We start from the raw sequence: 18118 nt of genomic DNA on the forward strand, positions 1-18118 counted from the left end.
AAAGTCAGACGTAGAAGTACCAGAGTGAGGTCAGAGGAGAGCTCCTAAGATGGTCAGAGGCCTGGAGCACCTGTTGTACGAGGACAGGCTGAGAGAGCTGGGCCTGTTTAGCCTGGACAAGAGAAGGCTGAGGGGAGACCTCATTAATGTATATAAATACCTGAGGGGAAGGCGTTGAGAGAATGGAATCAGTCCCTTTTCGGTTGTGCCCAGTGACAGGACGAGAGGCAATGGGCACAAACTGAAGCATAGGAGGTTCAATATGAGGGGACACTTCTTTACTGTGAGAGGGGTGACAGAGCGGAGAGGAGGGTTGTGCAGTCTCCTTCTCCAGGTACTCAACCCCCCCCCCCAGGTGCCATCCTGCTCAATGTGCTCTAGGTGATCCTGCTCTGCAGGTGGATGGACCAGCTGATCAGCAGAGGTCCCTTCCAACCTTGGCCATTCTGTGATTCTGTGGTAGAATTTTTTTTTTAAAGTCCTCTTTTTTTTCTTCTTTTTTTTTTTTATTATTAAAAAAATGGTGCATACCTCTACCCACCAAACAGGTACATACTCTCTTTGATCTTGATATTGGCACAGTCATCATCAGCATTTTCCTCTTCTTCAGCATCATCAGAAACAAGCATGGAACTGGGAACCTGTTACGTGCTTTGTAAAGGCCAGCACAAGATACCTGCATGGATGCACTCCCTGCATCCCTAGCAGGGATGTGAATGCTGACAGAATCTTTTAGGGACTAAAAACCTGTCTTTTTTTTTTTTTTTTTTTTTTTTTTTTTAAGGGTTGCCAGTGCTGTCAAAGACAACGCCCTTGGAGCATGGCCATTCAACGTGGTGGGGCTGGGATGATGCATCCTACCGTGTGGGAGACCCCCACTGATGAGCTTCACCCCAATTGCTGAAAAGCCATTTGAATGTGCAAGCTCTCTCTAGGGCTGCAAGCTCCAAAGCTAAGCCTGTATCAGGCGGCTGCTGCTCGTGGGCTGCTGCACAGCAAAGTGCTGCCCTGCAATCCTGAATGCTTTCTGCTCAAATCAGGCACAGAAGGAGACTCAAGCTTTCATTTCAGGATTTGAAGAGAGCAGCACCTCACCTTAATGTCCCGCTGGAGAGGTGGCTTTTCCTGACAGGCATTAGCTCAGCACGCAGTGTGGGTGGTGCATGCTGCCCTGCAGGCATGGGGCTGAGGCACCAAGCTCCCTGCATTGCTGTGGGCTCTCCCCCAGCCTTCAGAAGGCAGGAAATGTGTTCCTTCTTTCTCTACAAATAATAATAATAATCCTGAGACAAAAAGTTCTCAAGTGCTGCAAGGAACTAGAAAGATAGGTGTGGGAACAGAGAGATATTCTCGGGTTTTGGCATTCTGAGTTTGTGTCTATTAATAAACCCCCAGAGTGAGTCATATGGAGACGTATTTATTCACTGAGTCGGAGAGAGCTGCTACCCAAAATAGCAGCTATGTAATTTTTTATGATGCTGTAATGCCGGTGCAGTGAAGATTGACATCATTTAACAGAGATGCTCTCTGGCTGGCAATCAGCTTGCCTGTGTCGAGCCTTAAAATAAACATGAGAGCCACGTGCTTCGTTACATAAAACAGCCGTGGAAGCCATCACTTGTGGGAAATGCCTTTTTCACATTTCCTGCAGATCCTGTTCCTTTTTTTTCCTTTATGCCTTGCTAAGACTTGTTCACAAATTTTCTTTGGAATGTGAGGAGCAGAGAAAGTGGCTTTTGCTATGTAAGCAGGGATGATGCACGTACATAAACCATCAACATTTACTCCGTCATTACCACGGAAGAGGTCCGTAGAGGAAATCGTTAAACACATCAAGTTCAGTACGTCCATCTCTGAATTTCTCAGTGTTTCATCTCTGCTGGAGCACAAACCCCAGCACTCATAGCCTGGAGCAAAACAAAGGTGATGGCTGAACCCAGTAAAGGTCCTGAAGGCAGAGAAATAGCTGGGTAGGGTTTTTAAGGAACGGTGACACCATTTTTCTGCATTTCCTCTTGCACTGCTGCCCTCAGGTCTGTCCAGGTTTCGCAGCCAGTGGGGTTCTGAAGGGGATCGGGATGGTCCTGGTGCTGCCCAGCTGCAAGGGCTGGTGCTCAGCACCCATCCCTCCTCCCCTGCACCTGCTAAAGATGGACTTGATTGCTAAAGATGGACTCACTTGGTGCTGGTGTTTTAAAGTCCCAGGCAAATGGTACCTTTTTTATATGCTAGAAATGTTGATTAATACTATCTTTTTATGGAGCACTTAGAAAGAAAGCAGGACTCCTAGTCCAGGCACCTTCTGGCCACCGTGAATGATGTTTTTTTAGGATGAGCAGTAGCTATGAATTTTTTGGCAGAGCCACCAAGTTCCCCCAGAGCTGGGTGATGTGAAAAGTTGAAATGTAAAAATTGGTTGGCAACACTGAATCTCTCGTGCCTGAGAAAGTCCCATGAGAAGCCAATTACAGACCTGCACATTACATCCCACCAGTACAAACACTGCCATAAAGTAATTATTAAAGCTGATTTTACTCTGGGGTGTGCAGGAGGGATATCAGCATCACTTCACAGCTCTAGCCTTACCCCTGCTACATTTTCTCTTACTTAGCACACATCAGAAGAGAGACTAGCACTGGTCATGTCATTTCATTAAGTAGGTGATAAGTTGCTTCAAAGAATGGGATTGTGAAAAGCCTTCCTCATGGCTTTCTCTGCCTCTGCACACCTGTGCCCTTGGTGTGCTGACCCCAAATACCCCTGTGCTGTCCCCATTGCAGCATTTCCTGTGCACCCACCACCAGCCCTGGAAAGGCAACTCCTCACTTTACAAACCAATTTCCCTTAATTCCCCTCATTCCTTGGTTTTCAGACCCTTTCTCCTTCTACACTTACCTTCCTCCAGTGCAGGCTTCTCCCCACCTCCTTCTCCATGCAGCCCTGCCATGTGCGCCCCAAGGAGGATAACTGTGGGACAAGGGGAATTAAACCAAAACGCTTTTTGAACACCCTGCTCTAAGGAGCCTTCAAGGGATGAGGAAGGCAGAAGGTGCCTTGCTCTGAAACGCTCTGAGGCCTGAAGTCCTGATGCAAAGCCTCACAAGAGCAGAGGTCATAGAATCATAGAACATCCTGAGTTGGGCCCAACTCCTGGCACCACACAGGTCTACCCAAGAATTCAGACCATAAGACTGAGAGCACAGTCCAAATCCTTATTAAACTCCGACAGGCTTGGTGCAGTGACTGGGGAGTCTGTTCCAGTGTGTGACTACCTCCTTGGTGAAGAAACTTTTCCTGATATCCAGCCTGAACCTCCCCTGTTCACAGCTTGATTCCATTCCCTTGGGTCCTGTCACTGGTCGCTAAATAGATCAGCACCTGCCCCTCTCTTCCCCCTCATGACAAAGCTGTAGGCCAACATGAGGTCTCCCCTCAGCTTCCTCTTCTCCAGGCTGAACAGGCCAAGTGACCTCAGCCGCTCCTCATGTGTCTTCCCCTCTAGGCCCTTCACCCTCCTCCGGACCCTGAGGTGTCACAGAACAGCAACGGAAAAATCTCTCCTTTGAGACTTACCAGACCAGACCAGACCCTCTGAACAACAAATTTAAAGTATAGAAGTTGATGTATCATTTATACATAACAGTGCCATGGACCTGTCCCTGTGCTTGGCCACCCTCATGACACACCAGCCCCTTTCCAAGTTCCTGGCAGGGTGAGGTGCCTGCTGCTTCCTCCATCCCACCCTCCCTATGCCCCATCTGGCCCTGTCCATGCCAGGAGTCAGCACCAGCCCCTCATTAAGGGGCATTATTAATGAAGAACCCAAGCAGCAATGGTGTCCCTACCACAGGCTTTTCTAAAAAGGATAATTAAAAAAAATCAAGGTAAACACAGCTGGCCAGGCCATTCAGAAGCTAGTGTCATTGGGAACAGCTTGACCAGAATATTTACATTTTATTAAATCTTTACAATCAGCAATTATAATAAGTACACAATTATGTACACAGATTATATACACTTTAGCCCAGACTTTTACATCACAGTACATAGTTGCCCTTAGAAATATTGTATACATTAACCACCAGACAGTAAAACCCAACAATAGTGTTACAGCACCTGTTATTAGACATCTTTCATAAGAAAATATACGGCTGTAAATTGGGCTGGCTAAAAAAAAATCTTATAAAATCTGAACATACAATATTTCATTCACAGAATGTTTTTTTTTTTTTTTTCCTATGTTCTGAGTGATGCCTTTTGCATAAGATGACCCATTTTCAACTTCTCAACATACTCATGACTGATGCTAACGCCTTCGGGTATGCTGGCAGGAGGAGGAGAAACAAAGCTGGGCTTGTTTTAGAACTTCATTAACAAACAATAAATGTAAACAATTGCGAATATTCCTCTAATATCAAATGAGAAATTAATTGGCTAATCTGAATTACATGGCATGGAGCAAGTGCTAGTTCCATCTCAGATTCCTGAATTCTTCAGTATTCAATACTATACAAATTAACGTACAATACCAGACAAATAATCCATTAGTGATGCACAAACAATATTCCACATGGAGCAGAATTAAAAATTTGGAAAGAACACTTACTTCCCATCTCCAAAAGATTAAAAAAAAGATTAATACATTCTTTTTGCTTTTTAAGATGACAGTGACAGGAAATTGAACTACTTTCAGCATGATACGAAAAGGTTTAATACAGCTTATTTCCTCATAAGGAAACAAAGTAAAAATAACCTGAATAAAACTGTCCCCCTTCCTCCCCCCAATTTACTCATCTTTCCCAAAAGGCCAACAACTTTACCCAATTCAGTTCTGTAAACCAAGCATGAACCCCACCTGTGAAACATGGCTATGGCTCTCATGATCATTTCCAAGTGAAACTAAAACGAACTTAAACAACGATGAAAATCAATCCAGAAGGAAGGGGGCAACAGTTATCTGAGGTAGGCCACCACCAAACCCATGCTTCAAACCCATACTGAGCTCCAGGATTACGCAGAATCCCTTGAAAACAAGAGATGTTTCCTTCCTTAACTGCTTCATCCACATCTGTGATTAACCACAAGCTTGTGGTGGCAAGGAGAAGTTAATCTTTTAGTAAAATTTTACAACTACACCTAAATTTACTGCAGGTTAAAAAAAAAAAAAAAGATAAGCTTCAGTTGCAATATTGGCAGTCTTAACATAATGACTAGAGGACCTCTACGCCTATGAAAAATAATTTTATTTTCACCAAAATAACTAATGAGGACATAGTCCACACCGAAGAGCACGAGAACTCAAGTGCTCCTTTGTGGCACCTAGCACTGGCAGACCGAAGGAGGACCGGCACCAGGTGGTCTCGGTGCCAGAGCCGCCTGCCCTGGGCCATGTGATGTCGAGCCCCAGCACTGCCAGGGGAGCGCTGCGTCTGGCGCAGAGCGGGGCTCTGAGTAACAAAGGACACTTAACAGGCTCCCATGGTCGAACTCCCTATATGAAGATACCCACATAAAAAAAAAAAAAAAAAAAAAAAAAAAAAAAAAAAAAAAAAAAAAAAAAAAAAAAAAAAACTCAGCTGCTGCAAGCCCTGCTCACTCAGTTCAAGCCTCCATACAGTTAGCTGTGCAAAGGAATAACTACATTTGAAAGCTAATTTATTTTAAAAGGACACTTATTCACTACTCTGCTACTGCTTCATTTCCTCCTCCAAATTACCTCCTACTCTAGTAATTTAAAGTTATTGTTCAATTTACAGATAGTATTCCAGCTGACTGTCATGCTCTCAAAAGGTGCCTGTGCATCTCGAACCTGTTGAAAGCAAGTGTCAAGTATACATGTATACAACATTTGCCTGGGATTTCTCCATTCATACTGTACACGAGTATACATAAATAAATACAGTATGGCTGTACTAATTAACAGTTGCATATTCAGCACGTGTAATTTCACCAACTAAATGAAACGCGCACTTCAGATTTGGGCATTTAAAAAAAAAAATCCATTGTAAAGGTTAATATAAACTTCATTTCTAGCCTGGTGCAGCATACAGGCAGTGTTAATTTATTCTTTGATATAAAACAATTCTTTGAGCCATGATTTTCTAACAAGCAGTTTATCTAAATCAACTTAATTAGCTTTTGGCAGTTTCTTTGGACGCAGTCAAAACATCTCAGCTGTTTAAGCATCCCCATTTTTATTTAAATAACGCTTTTCATAATAGGGATAACAAATTAAGACCCACACTTATCTGTAACAAACTCCCAAAGCCCAGAGTAACACACCAGTCATTCTCACAATTCACACCACTGTACTTTGAACTATGGACCCAACAGCCAGAACTGTTGCACTTCACCACTGGTACTGGCCTCATTGCCTTAAGTATCACACATATCGAAGTTGCATATAAAAATGACAATGAAGTCAAGCTGTTAGAATAAAAACTGTAGAAAAAAAGGAAGTTTTTGTTATAGCTGATCTAATTCTGTTTAGTATCCTTTCAGAGACTATTGTCAGTTTAAACTGTCTCAGGGTAGATTGGGTTTTTCAACCTGAAAGGCCAAAGGAAATGCCTGTACTCAAACATCTGCCCCATCCACCTTACCTCCACCTCAAACATAGCTTTTTTCATAGCACACTTCGAACCCTTACCTGTTAGATCTCAATGAGCAGGGCTGTCTTTTTTTCCCTGATGGAACCTGCTCACAAAGCACACACTGCCTTCAGTTTATAGTTTCGCTAGTTGAGAGTAAAGCAGAAGGAAAAACTCCCAAGTCATCTTGGTCATTCTTCATGGTAACAGATGGAAGAAGCGATGAGCAACACTACTGTGTCTCAGTATGATATGTCAGAACAAAATCAAACTGCTTCTACCAGTGTCTTAAAGATAACAACCAGAAATGATTTCACCCGCTGCTAGCGATGAAGGCTTTCAACTGAGTAGAGATCAGTGGAACCGCACCTTCACTCCAACCAGAACAGCAGCTGGCCTATGGCAAGTGCTCTTGCCCAAACCGTTACTGTGGTATGTTAGCCCCACTGCGTTTAACTTTTGCTTTCCAGAGGCCAAAGAGTGTGACTCCTTGGCACCTGGAAGGCAGAAGATGGGCTCATTCCCTGACGAGCCTCCCAGGGTAACAGCACCACGCAGTGGAGCCATATGAATGCTTCAATTGCACATTCCCATTTTTAAACAGGAAAAAATCAAAACAAGAGTGTGTGCTGGATTTATATGATAATTTCCAGGTGACACCTGGTTGCTCATCACAATACTGAATGTTTTCTAGTTCTCAGATATCAGGGCCTCACTTCTACCCAAAGAGTTCTCCATTTGTTTACTAACAAGTCATTATTACAAGTCATAGTTCATCCTTTTCCATCATTTCAAATGCTTCTATATCTTCATTCCAGTCTGCTAATATGGATTCCATAGGTTGGACTTTATTATCCCAGTTAACTTTGGAGTTTGACTCTGTCTCGGTTTTTTGTTCCTGAGGCTGGTTATCCCCTTGCATACATGCTGGCTCTGGAGTACTAGCCTCATCAGTTCCAGGGGTGTAGGAGTCCTGATCTGAAATAGAAACGCTGTCACTGTCTGCATGAGCAGGAGACAAAGAATCAGGGTCAGTAACATCGGAGCTTTCTCCTTCCGGTTCCTCACTGACCGCTGCAACATCCTGAGATGCTGAAGAAGCTTCTTCAGAATTTTGTTTATGTGAATCATTTTCAGATAGTTTCTGGTCCATATTTTCCATTTCCAAGTCTTTGAGAGGGGAAGAGAAAGAAAAAGGTATTTTGAAAGAAACAGAAAAGTAGCATTTTATCATATAACTCAAAAGCAAGATCACTTCCTTTGACTTTATTACTTAAGGAAGCACAAACTTTCAGTTGATATGAAAACTTCATGCTACTAAGGAATGTATTTTAAAGAGGGAAGTGAGGGAAAATATTTAATCATTAGAAAGGGCAAGCAGTCTAGTGAGATTAGTTTTGGTTTCCAAAACCTGAATCGTGATTTCTGGGCCAGTGCTTGTTGCCTAGACTAGCACTTCGTAGTTCCGTTTCAGACCAGCAAACACTTCAGCATCTACTGTGTGCACTGAACTTTAATGATGGGTTTTAAAGCACTCCCAGATCCACCACGATGCCACATGTGAGGAACTGGGAGATGCAGAGTTATACCAGCTTACTAACCTATGAATTAAAGAGAGTCGAAGCCTCCCTCCTCATAGTTCCACTCAAAACAACACTTGTGTCTAGCACTGATTTAGCTTATAAATTTCCAGCAGCTGTCTGAATTTAACCACACAAATTTCTTGTAACTAGTGTACAAGATGCTATTGTTTCAAGACCTCTAGGGAGTTTAACTGTATATGCCATTTTTAATACAGGATACTTACTGCTATCAATAATGTAGTTTGGAATCGTTTTACCTTTAAAGATTGTTGCTGGGATTCCAAATGAAAGCACAAGGAGGAGGGAAGAAACACACATGCATTACAAATTCTCAAATGCAGAACTATCTTCTGTGTTTAGTAGTTTGTTAGACCAACTTAACCATAGTTACAGACAAGAAGAATTTATAAACAGCCATGAAAAAATAGTATTAGAGCTTTAAGAATATCACCTTTGCAAATGGGCAGAAAATAAATGCTGTCATTGGTTTACTAGAGATACTAATTCTTCTCATACTCTGCTCAGATAAAGCAATGCTACCAGGAAAGCTTGCAAAAAGGAAAACCTAGAAATTTCTGCCATACACAAACGTTTTAATTTGATAAGTACTAGCTTGCAATTTTATTGTATTATAAATGGAAAAACTGAAAAGCACCTGAGGTCAGCAACCTTATTTCTTTCACATGATAACCACTTTTCCTTTGACAGGCAAAGCAGTTATAATAGCTGTCTTTCCTTCTGGGTACCAAGAATGTCACTGGGGAGCTACACTTACAGTGTAGGGCACTGAAAACGCTTGTGCTATTTCTGATACTACTTCAAAGCGTATCATGACAAAAAGGGTTCAAAAGGAATCCAAAGGACTGTATTGTCTCATTATTGTCTCATCAGTTAAACTGTCATCTAACTTACGAACAGCATTTCTGGATGTTAATGTTAACTTGGGGGTGCAGGGAGGGAGGCTCTCAAATAATGGCTTTCATATAATAAAACTAATACTAAGGTCAAGCAGAAAACTAACATTACCAAATAACCTTTGCGCCTTTAATATTGCACCTCTGGGTAGCAACAGAAATCACTCTTGGACATTTCACATCATGCCATAGCACAGATAGAAATTACTCCTGTATAAAACCACCTTTCAACTTACCTCTGTCTTTTGCTTTGTCAGAAAGGAGCACCTCCACTGCCTCGTATTCCCGGATTGCATCCAGTATAATATTTCCTTCCTTGTTGAAGAGGAAGAGCATGGGGATTGTGATATCATCTGTATTCTTTCCATCACCAGCCATTTGGAAGAGAGGAGCTGTGTCACTGCTGCTTCCTTCATTGTCATCTAGCCAGACACACAAAAGAAAAAGTTAGCAAACCATTCTGTTAGATAAACAGACTACAACTTCAAACTTCAGCAGACTTTTTGAGCAGCTTTCTACTGTCCAGTCAGTTAAGGACTGCTTGCAGATAATAGTAAATCAGGTGCAAAAAGAAAAAAACTTGTGTACTTGTACACCTTACAATCTTTTCATTTACTTTGTACCTTAAGTCTGCCTCAATAGTTACTAGATAGCATTATTCCAATACTCAGTGATCCTTAAAATAACAACTTTACTCTGTAAAACCAGAGACAAATCACCCACTATGCTTTGTTTGGTTACACTTCATGCACAGACATACATAAGCAAAATGTTTCTTTGTCTTCTGAAAGTATAACTTGTGTTAGAATACCATCATTTCAGTGAGCTTAGCAGCTTCTTGTCAGCTTTCCAATATAATCAAATCCGTAAAATACAGGTTACATTTATACAAGTGAATTAAAATCCTATTTACCAATAACAATGCCTCCTATTGCTCCAGCTTTTTGAATGTTTCGTGCTTTTTCAGCAAACATACATTGGCCTCTTTGCATCAAGGCAATTTTTTCTTTCACTGCCTCAGGATTAGTGATCTCTGAACAACCATTATATGGCTTAATGGTCACAACAAATCCTCTTGTCTGTGTGGAAAAACAAAACCAAAACCAAAGCAAGAGAGAATTAGAGCAGTATGTTCAAGCTTGCAAAAGATTCCTGAGCATTTTAGTTTTGTTTCTATCAGTTAATATAATGCATTTAGTATCTTCTGTCAGCACAGGTAATCTTTACACCCTGGACCTTGAACCAGCAAAGAATTACCATGTGAAAACCTAATTCTTCTATTCATATTTTGTCTGTACCAGTGAACAGGTCTCTGGAAAATTATCCTCTGTGAACTGGCAGTCTGGGACTTAACTGTTGGGCTGTATCTTGCCCAACAAAGTCATGCAGTTTTCTTGCTGCTTCTAATATGAACCACTGCCTCTGATATTTTCTTCTTCCATCTAGATACAGGCCTTTATGAAAGCTTACAAAACAATAGCCAACTCTAAAAGGGCTTCTGTGAATTCCCGGCTGACATAGTAGGAAAACCATCCCTTATTACTGAACACCTCTTGAGAAATGCACCATGAATTATATGAATTTGTTTCAAAGTCACTATGTATGTATATTAAGTCCTCAGTCATGACTGATGGCTCAAGATCAGAGCATGGGCTACAGACCAATAAGCCACTCATCTAAGAAGACTGTGTTCTGTCTTGCTGCACCTGTGTCATTTTAACCCCTGTAATTAATTAATCACACTACCTAGCTACCCTGAAACAGTATCAATATTACAAAATTTAGGCTTCAGCAATATGGAAAGTAACAGAAAGCTAAGAACAGATCCCAGATACATCTTACACACCCCTGATTTGTGTTTGGATAAATCCATCCCAAATTGTGCTGGTCCCGCAGTCAAGACCACCCTGCCAAAGAACGGATGGGAAACAATCTGAACAGCACGAGGAGGTAGCTGTTGCTCTTTCTGTTGCTGACTGGAGAGTTCAATCATTTCCTGCATGAACCGTAAGCCATCTTCAGCATCAAGTGAACTTGCTGCCTAGAGAGTAAAGAAATAATAAAGTTTCATCTTTAATGTTTGACAAACTTGGAGAAAAAAATGAAGTTAGCTTTGCTTGGGCCACCATTTACATCACATACATTAGTACTTTAATGGTTCAGAATAATGCTCTGTTTTTATATCAGTTTCCTCACAAAACAATACTGTTGGCAAACATTCAATGTTACAAAGATTGTAAGATACAGAGTGGACTGCTCTTGGCACTCATTCACCATTTCAAAAGCGGAATTTAACTTTTTAGCAATTTCACCACACTGCAGACTAAAAATCTGTAAATAATTAGAACTCCAAAATGAATAGAAATATCTCACATTGAGAACTTAGTATTTTCAGATGAGACCCTATTAACTGCATTACCTGGACATGAAAAGCCTCCATCTAATTTAATGGAAGATTAGCTAAAAGTGTTACTGACAAAATATTGACAACATATAAACCTGCTAAATACAGCTGCACATCCACCTCATGCGCTCCCTCCCCTTTCCAGTCACTGTCCCTCCTGAACCTCAAAATGCTAAATATCATAGCTAGTACGATTTTACTAGAAGTTTTCAGAAGAGGTACTGTTGGGTCTTACTTGCACTGCATGCTGTACTAATTGTACTCTTCCATCTTTGAGATGAATCAAACTGACTCCCATCTTCTTCAGTATCTCCAAATGCTCAGGGTTACTGGCCATGAAATCTCTGGCTCTCAATGGTGGTTTTGGTCCACTTCCCAAACTCTCCTCTCTGACAAAAGATATTAGAAATCAAAGCTTTATAAAAAGAAAAAAGATTATTCTTGAAACATAACTCACAGCTTCCACAGGTTATTCCTATCACCACAAGATAACAATTTTTTGGAATAAAGTTGAGCACACATTTCAACAGAGAACTTCTCAGCCTTTTTTAGAAGCTGCCTATATTCTTGATGATTTTGTACTGCGACAAAGAACACAAAAGTGTTGATAATGTGAACCTATCATATGCTGCCTCTCATTTCTAAGTAGTCTGTGTAATTGTAAGACCGATTCAGAACATTTCCCCTAACAATTGCTACTCAGTCTTTTACTCATGAAGCACAAATATCAGAGATGGTCAGAAGGATAAACTTCAATTTCCGACTGACCTAAGCTCTTCAAAATATCTGAAATTATGTACAGCAATATTCTTTTCTTACTACAGAAAAGAGTTGCAGAACTGTTCAAGAAACCACTGGAATTAATGTTACAAATTCAGAAGATGTATCTCCTGTAATACGTGGGCTACAATTTCCATTTGGAGTATATAGCTCATTAAACTCCTTTTGCTATGAAACATTCACCAATTCCTGATGGAAATGAACAAAGCATTGCCAATGAGGCCAGACAAAACTAATTTTTCCCACTACAACCTCAAGGTCAAGAAGCTCCAAGTAGACCTCCTATTTCTCCTCCCATGCATAACAGACACTATTCCTGACATCCCTACAGTAACAAAAGACAGAAGATATTCATCTTACGCTCTGGAAATACCCCTAGGACAGCTCTTATCCACCACATTTTTCAAAGGTTCACGAATACTCTGAGCAAACATTGGGTCATTTGGGAAAAGGATCTGGGTGTTCGGACAGGTCCAGTCAAAATTACTGTCGTCCAGCTCTGTGTATTCTGTAGTCTAAAATGAAAGATACAGATCACTTATTAAAAACTCAGGTTACATTTGTATAATAAAATTAACAAACAGGCCTACCCTAAGTCATCAGTGTGCTCAGGACATGCAGCAGTTGAATGGAATGAATGTCCTACAACCACAGTTTCCACAAGTGAGAAATGCATAATTCTTCTGTGCCTCACCACGCAATGATAACAAGAAATCAGTGCACCACAACACCTTTTTAGGCATAAACACATTGTTTGCAATTTGTAATTTGCCAATCTTGCATTCAGTTTCTAGAACTGTTTTGCACAGTTAATTGTCTACCAGCACACAGTATTTCTCAAGCTTGCTCATAACATACCTAGTGTCCCCGTGCCTTCACACGCTTGACAACTTGAGGAAGGAATTACAATTTCTTTGTAATTGCCTTGATGCTGTCTGAAGCAGCTGCAGGCTTTAAGCAATTCTTATTTGAGGTTACTAATAATGCCACATCTTTCCTTTGGGCAAAAAAAATCTACAAAATATTGTAGGAGATCAACTTCATTCATAAAATACCACAATAGCCATACATCGTAAAGTTAAACACACGTTTATAAAGAATATTATAAAAGGAAAACCAGAGGCTTCTTGAAACTTTATGAATAAAAGATTCTCCTCATCAGTAATTATACTGACCTGTAAGCTTGTGAAGGGGCAAGGCTGTACCTATATATAATTATAATATTCTATATTTTCAGAAAAGATAGTTAACATCTGCACAAATCACTGTTTTATTACATGAAATCACGTGGAGCGTGTGTACAGTGGAAAAAAGTGGAGCCATATTTAGTCTCCACTTTGATTCTTTGCACTGTTTGCAAGTAACACATTGAATAACTGGCAAGTTAATTTTGCCGCCTATAAAAATTAAGGTAGTATTTATTTACATAAAAAACAACACTGTTTACAATGTATTAGCTAATTAAAAACATTTATTTAAAGGCTCCCAAAAATTAAAAAGAAAACACTAAAAGGCTATTAGCTTACTTGAATCAACACTTTCAAGTATCTTTGCTTTTGGTGTGACCAATGGTAGTCACGTCACTTCAGAAAGGTCTACAGTACATTGCGTGTTCCAGCACAGTACAGTACGACCTTTCCTGTTTACAAGAATAAATACAAACAGGATGTTGGCTTGCTACTACCAACTATCTCACAGACATTTCAGCTCACTGTGTTTACATTAAAAATATGTTTACACACTATTTTTTCTATCCATTTTTTCCACATCAGCTGAATTCCATTAAATAGTGACACAGCTTCACAGCCTTTTAGCCCTTTCACAGAGTTGTTGAGGCCAGCAGGGCCCCCCCAGTTGGTGCCCAGCCCCACGTCCAGGTGGCTCTGGAAGCCCCCCAAGGAGGAGTCTCCACAGCCCCTGTGGGCAGCCTGTAACAGGGCTCTGGCACCCACCCAGCCCTGATATGCTGCCTGAGGGGCTCCAGGCTGGGCCCTGCCTCTGGGCACCGCTGGCAGCAGCCTGGCTCCATCCTCTCCGCAGCTCCCGGTGGGTAGTTAGTGACATGGGCATCAGGAAAAGGTTCTTCACTGAGAGGGTGGTTGCACACTGGAACAGGCTTCCCAGGGACACAGACACAGCACCAAGCCTGTCAGAGTTCAAGAAGAGTTTGGACTGTGCTCTCGGTCATATGGTCTAAATTTCTGGGTAGGCCTATGTGGTGCCTGGAGTTGGACTCAATGATCCTTATGGGTCCCTTCCAACTTGGGATATTCTATGATTCTATGGATGAACTCCCCCAGAGCCTCCTCTTCTGTACGCTGGGCAGTCCCATCTACCTCTGTCTCCTCACTGGACAGTCTTCATCATCTTGGTGGCCCTACATATGACTCTTCACAGAGTGTCCAAGTCTCTCTTGCATGGAACTGAGCAGGGTACTCCAGGTGCAGCCTCACCAGTGCTGTGCAGAGCAGAAGATCACCTCTCTTAACCTGCTGGCAATATTCTGCCTAATACAGCCAAGGATACTGTTAGCTCGCTTGGCAGCAAGGGTACACTGCTGAGTCGTTCAACCTGGTGTCACAGCTGGGACCCCTAGGTCCATTTCTGCAGCACTACCTTCCAGCTTGGTGGCCACAGCACGTCCTGGTACCTAGGGCTGTTCCTCCCCAGGTGCAAGACACTGCAGTTCTCCTTGCTGAACTTCAGAAGGTTCTTGACAGCTCACCTTTCCAGCCTGTTATGGTCCCTCTGGATGGCAGCACAGCCCCTGGCGAGTCAGACACTCTCCCCAGTTTCACATCATCTGCAGGTTTGATGAGGATGCACCCCAACCATCATCCAGATCGTTAATGAAAACGTTCAACGGGACTGGACCCATGGTGTACTCTGCTTGCAGTGACCTCCAACTAGATTGTACCACCCTCCAGGTCCAGCCAGACAATTTTTGATCCTGGTCTGCTTATCTAGCCCATACTTCAACTGCTTCTCTATGAGGATCTTATGGGGGACAGTATCAAAGGCCTTACTAAGTCCAGGAAAACAATACCCACTGCTCTCTCCTCAGGCTGGTGATTTCAAGCCTGACCCTCATCAGATTGATGATTTCATTATAAAAGCTTATCAGGTTGGTCAAGCATGACTTCCTCTTGGTGAATCCATGCTGGCTCCCAAGGATTTTTTCCTTCATGTGCCTGTAAATAGTTTCCAGGATGAGCTGTTCTATCACCTCCTCAGGGTTCAAAGTGAGGCTGATCATGATCAGCATATAGTTCCCTGGGTCCTCCTTCCTGCCCCTCTGGAAGACAAGAGTGACAATTGCTTTCCTCCAGTCTTTGTGCAGTTTTCCCAGTTGCCAGGATCAATCCAGGATTATACAGAGTGGCCTTGCAATCACATCTACCAGCTCCCTCAGTGCTCATGGGTACATCCCATCAGGGCCCATGAACTTTATGAATATTCAGTTTGCTTAAGAATTCCCTGACCTGATCCTCTCCCACCAAGGGTACATTTCATGCATGTTGTCAATAACATACTAAACGGAAACTTTCTTAGGTTTGCGTTAAGCACATTTGTAATTCAGACTTAAAGCTTAAGATAATTACATTCAAATAAATTACTCTGTCCTTTTCTTTGGCTTTTTACTGAACATTTGATATTCTCAAGAAGACTACATACTTAGGCGAGCACTTCACGAAAGCATCACCTGTGAGAATCTTGAGCATCTCAAAAGTAATCACCTTCTCATATTGGAAATGAAAATTATATAAAACAATCTTTAAAAACCTTTGAAGAACTTCATGCATAATTTGAAAAATGCTGATCACACCAGCGACAAAAAAGCAGCAAAAAACCCAGTTACATCACAGGTGTTGAAAAAGTTTGGTAGTATATGCTGTCCCTTTTAAATCCATTCGCAATTCCTTCACAAGCCCTGTTTCCTAAACTCAAAGACAAGAGATGATATTCCAGAAAAGAACACTTCAAAGAGTGCAGGATATCCACCATCAGGAAACAAACAAACAAAATCAACCTCATGACACTTATTTATAAATAAACTATACCACATTATTGAACATAAATAAGAGAAGCGTTTCTATGCTTCAAGACACAGCTGTAGTAACATAAGGTATTTTGGAAGGTGAAGATAATTTATAAACACGTTTATAGTCCTAAATTTACATAACAGATGCATATCACACAAACTAGAACAATTAAACATCTCAAAAGCTATAACTATCTTGTCAAATTAACCTTGCAGAAGTTTCAAGAATCTTTGAAAATCTGCAAAGGGTCTGTGTAGTAAAATAAGCAACAAAAAGACTTAAGAATGTTGTTGTAAGTGTTGTAGAAAAATAAGAGAAAATAAATGTGAAGATAAAAATATCAAAGCACGTGATTTTAAGATTTATACAACCCGAGACAGAGAATGATTCTTTTTAAATATCGCTAATAGCCACAACTTTTTTCTCAAGACTGAATGATGCAGAATCTGATTACGGAAACATTCAGATGCATGTGACTGTCACTGTTAATATGATGAAATGGTTCAGACAAAACAGACTGTCAAAACTAGCATACTATGAACTATGATTTTTCTTCCACTTCCTCTCAAAAAAGGAACTGATCTACAGCACCATTAAACCTGAGGTTACTTACTGTATTTTTTTTAGAGATGGTTTGGTTTGTAGTGGAAAGCCAAAGTGGTAATAGATGAGCTTCTGTAGTGAATATATAATCTTCTATGTCAAAAATCATGTCTTCCTTATCAGCAAACAGCAGGTAAAGGTATTTAAACATTTCAGCCAGAAAGAAAGAGTCCATTCTATGGAAAAAAACAGATGCCCTTTAAGATACGCATCGTTCTAAAATGTCAGTAAAAGAAATACTCATATTGCTCCACCTCTGAAGTCTTCATGACTATTGTTATTGAACTTTACTCCATTAGAAGAAAACGTTTGGAACGAAACAATTCAGCATATTCAATACAAAGCAGCATTACACTAAAAAAATTTTATTTTATTTTTTTGAAACTTCTAGATTTGAAGTATATTTTGTTTGAAAGTCATTAGTCTATTGCTCTGAATCTAATGAAAGTGTGCTATAAAATTAAAGGTTATTAAACTAAAAATATTCTTATGTAAAACAATCTGTAAAAATATGGAAATAGTTTACAGACTATGACAAGTATTGATAATTTCAGAACTGGTTACCAACCTTAAGACAGACAGCTACTCAAAAGTCAATTAATTCAATCTTATCAACAGGGTAAATAGACTTATTTTCCCCATACAATTTCATAAGAAAAAAAAAAAAACTGCAAAAGCTTTCACCTGTCTTCATGGCTTCCTGTACGAACGTCCTTCATCGCAGCAAACCCACAAGGTACTCTTGCATACTTGTTTAAGTTTTCAATGAGTGTTTTTCCTACTTCTAGATAATAAGGGTCTCCAGTAGCCTATTAAAAACAACAACAAAAAACAACCTTCAGGCATACACAGACTTCACAATTAGCTGCTTTAATTGCTCTGTTGTAATATATTGTTTTCGTACCTTATTAGATACCAGTAAGGCCTAATTTATCAATAGGAGCTAACCAGTTACAAATAGGACCTCTGAGGTACAACACTGTCACCTTTTGCAGAAACACAGATAAGCACATGAAAGTATTTACAGACACCCAAGACATTTGGTGTTACGCTGCAAGGTACAAGTAGCTTTTGTTCTTAAGTCTCTACAAGATCTAAGAGATCAGCAAATCCTAAATGTCTTTAAAAATACGGGCTTTTGTCACTTAATGACTTTTTTTTTTAATGCTAGGCATATAAAATTCCTAGAACAATTTTTAAT

At 40.7% G+C, this 18118-nt stretch overlaps 1 protein-coding gene across 1 annotated transcript in view; it reads right to left on the reverse strand.

The window, feature by feature from the left end:
• Positions 1–5579: 5579 nt before the first annotated feature.
• The window catches only part of EDEM3 (ER degradation enhancing alpha-mannosidase like protein 3), a 31271-nt gene continuing 18732 nt past the window's right edge, over positions 5580–18118 (reverse strand). Inside the window, exons 13-20 of the mRNA XM_084290843.1 lie at positions 17602–17726; positions 16928–17093; positions 12632–12786; positions 11727–11880; positions 10934–11128; positions 10001–10166; positions 9324–9509; positions 5580–7760 (exon numbers count right to left, since the gene is read on the reverse strand). Coding sequence (XP_084146969.1) covers positions 7357–7760; positions 9324–9509; positions 10001–10166; positions 10934–11128; positions 11727–11880; positions 12632–12786; positions 16928–17093; positions 17602–17726 — 1551 coding nt within the window. The 3' untranslated portion in view covers positions 5580–7356. The remainder of the gene's footprint in view (positions 7761–9323; positions 9510–10000; positions 10167–10933; positions 11129–11726; positions 11881–12631; positions 12787–16927; positions 17094–17601; positions 17727–18118) is intronic.

The sequence above is a fragment of the Netta rufina genome (assembly GCF_964035555.1).
Source record: "Netta rufina genome assembly, chromosome: 8".
Classification (NCBI taxonomy): Eukaryota; Metazoa; Chordata; class Aves; order Anseriformes; family Anatidae; genus Netta; species Netta rufina.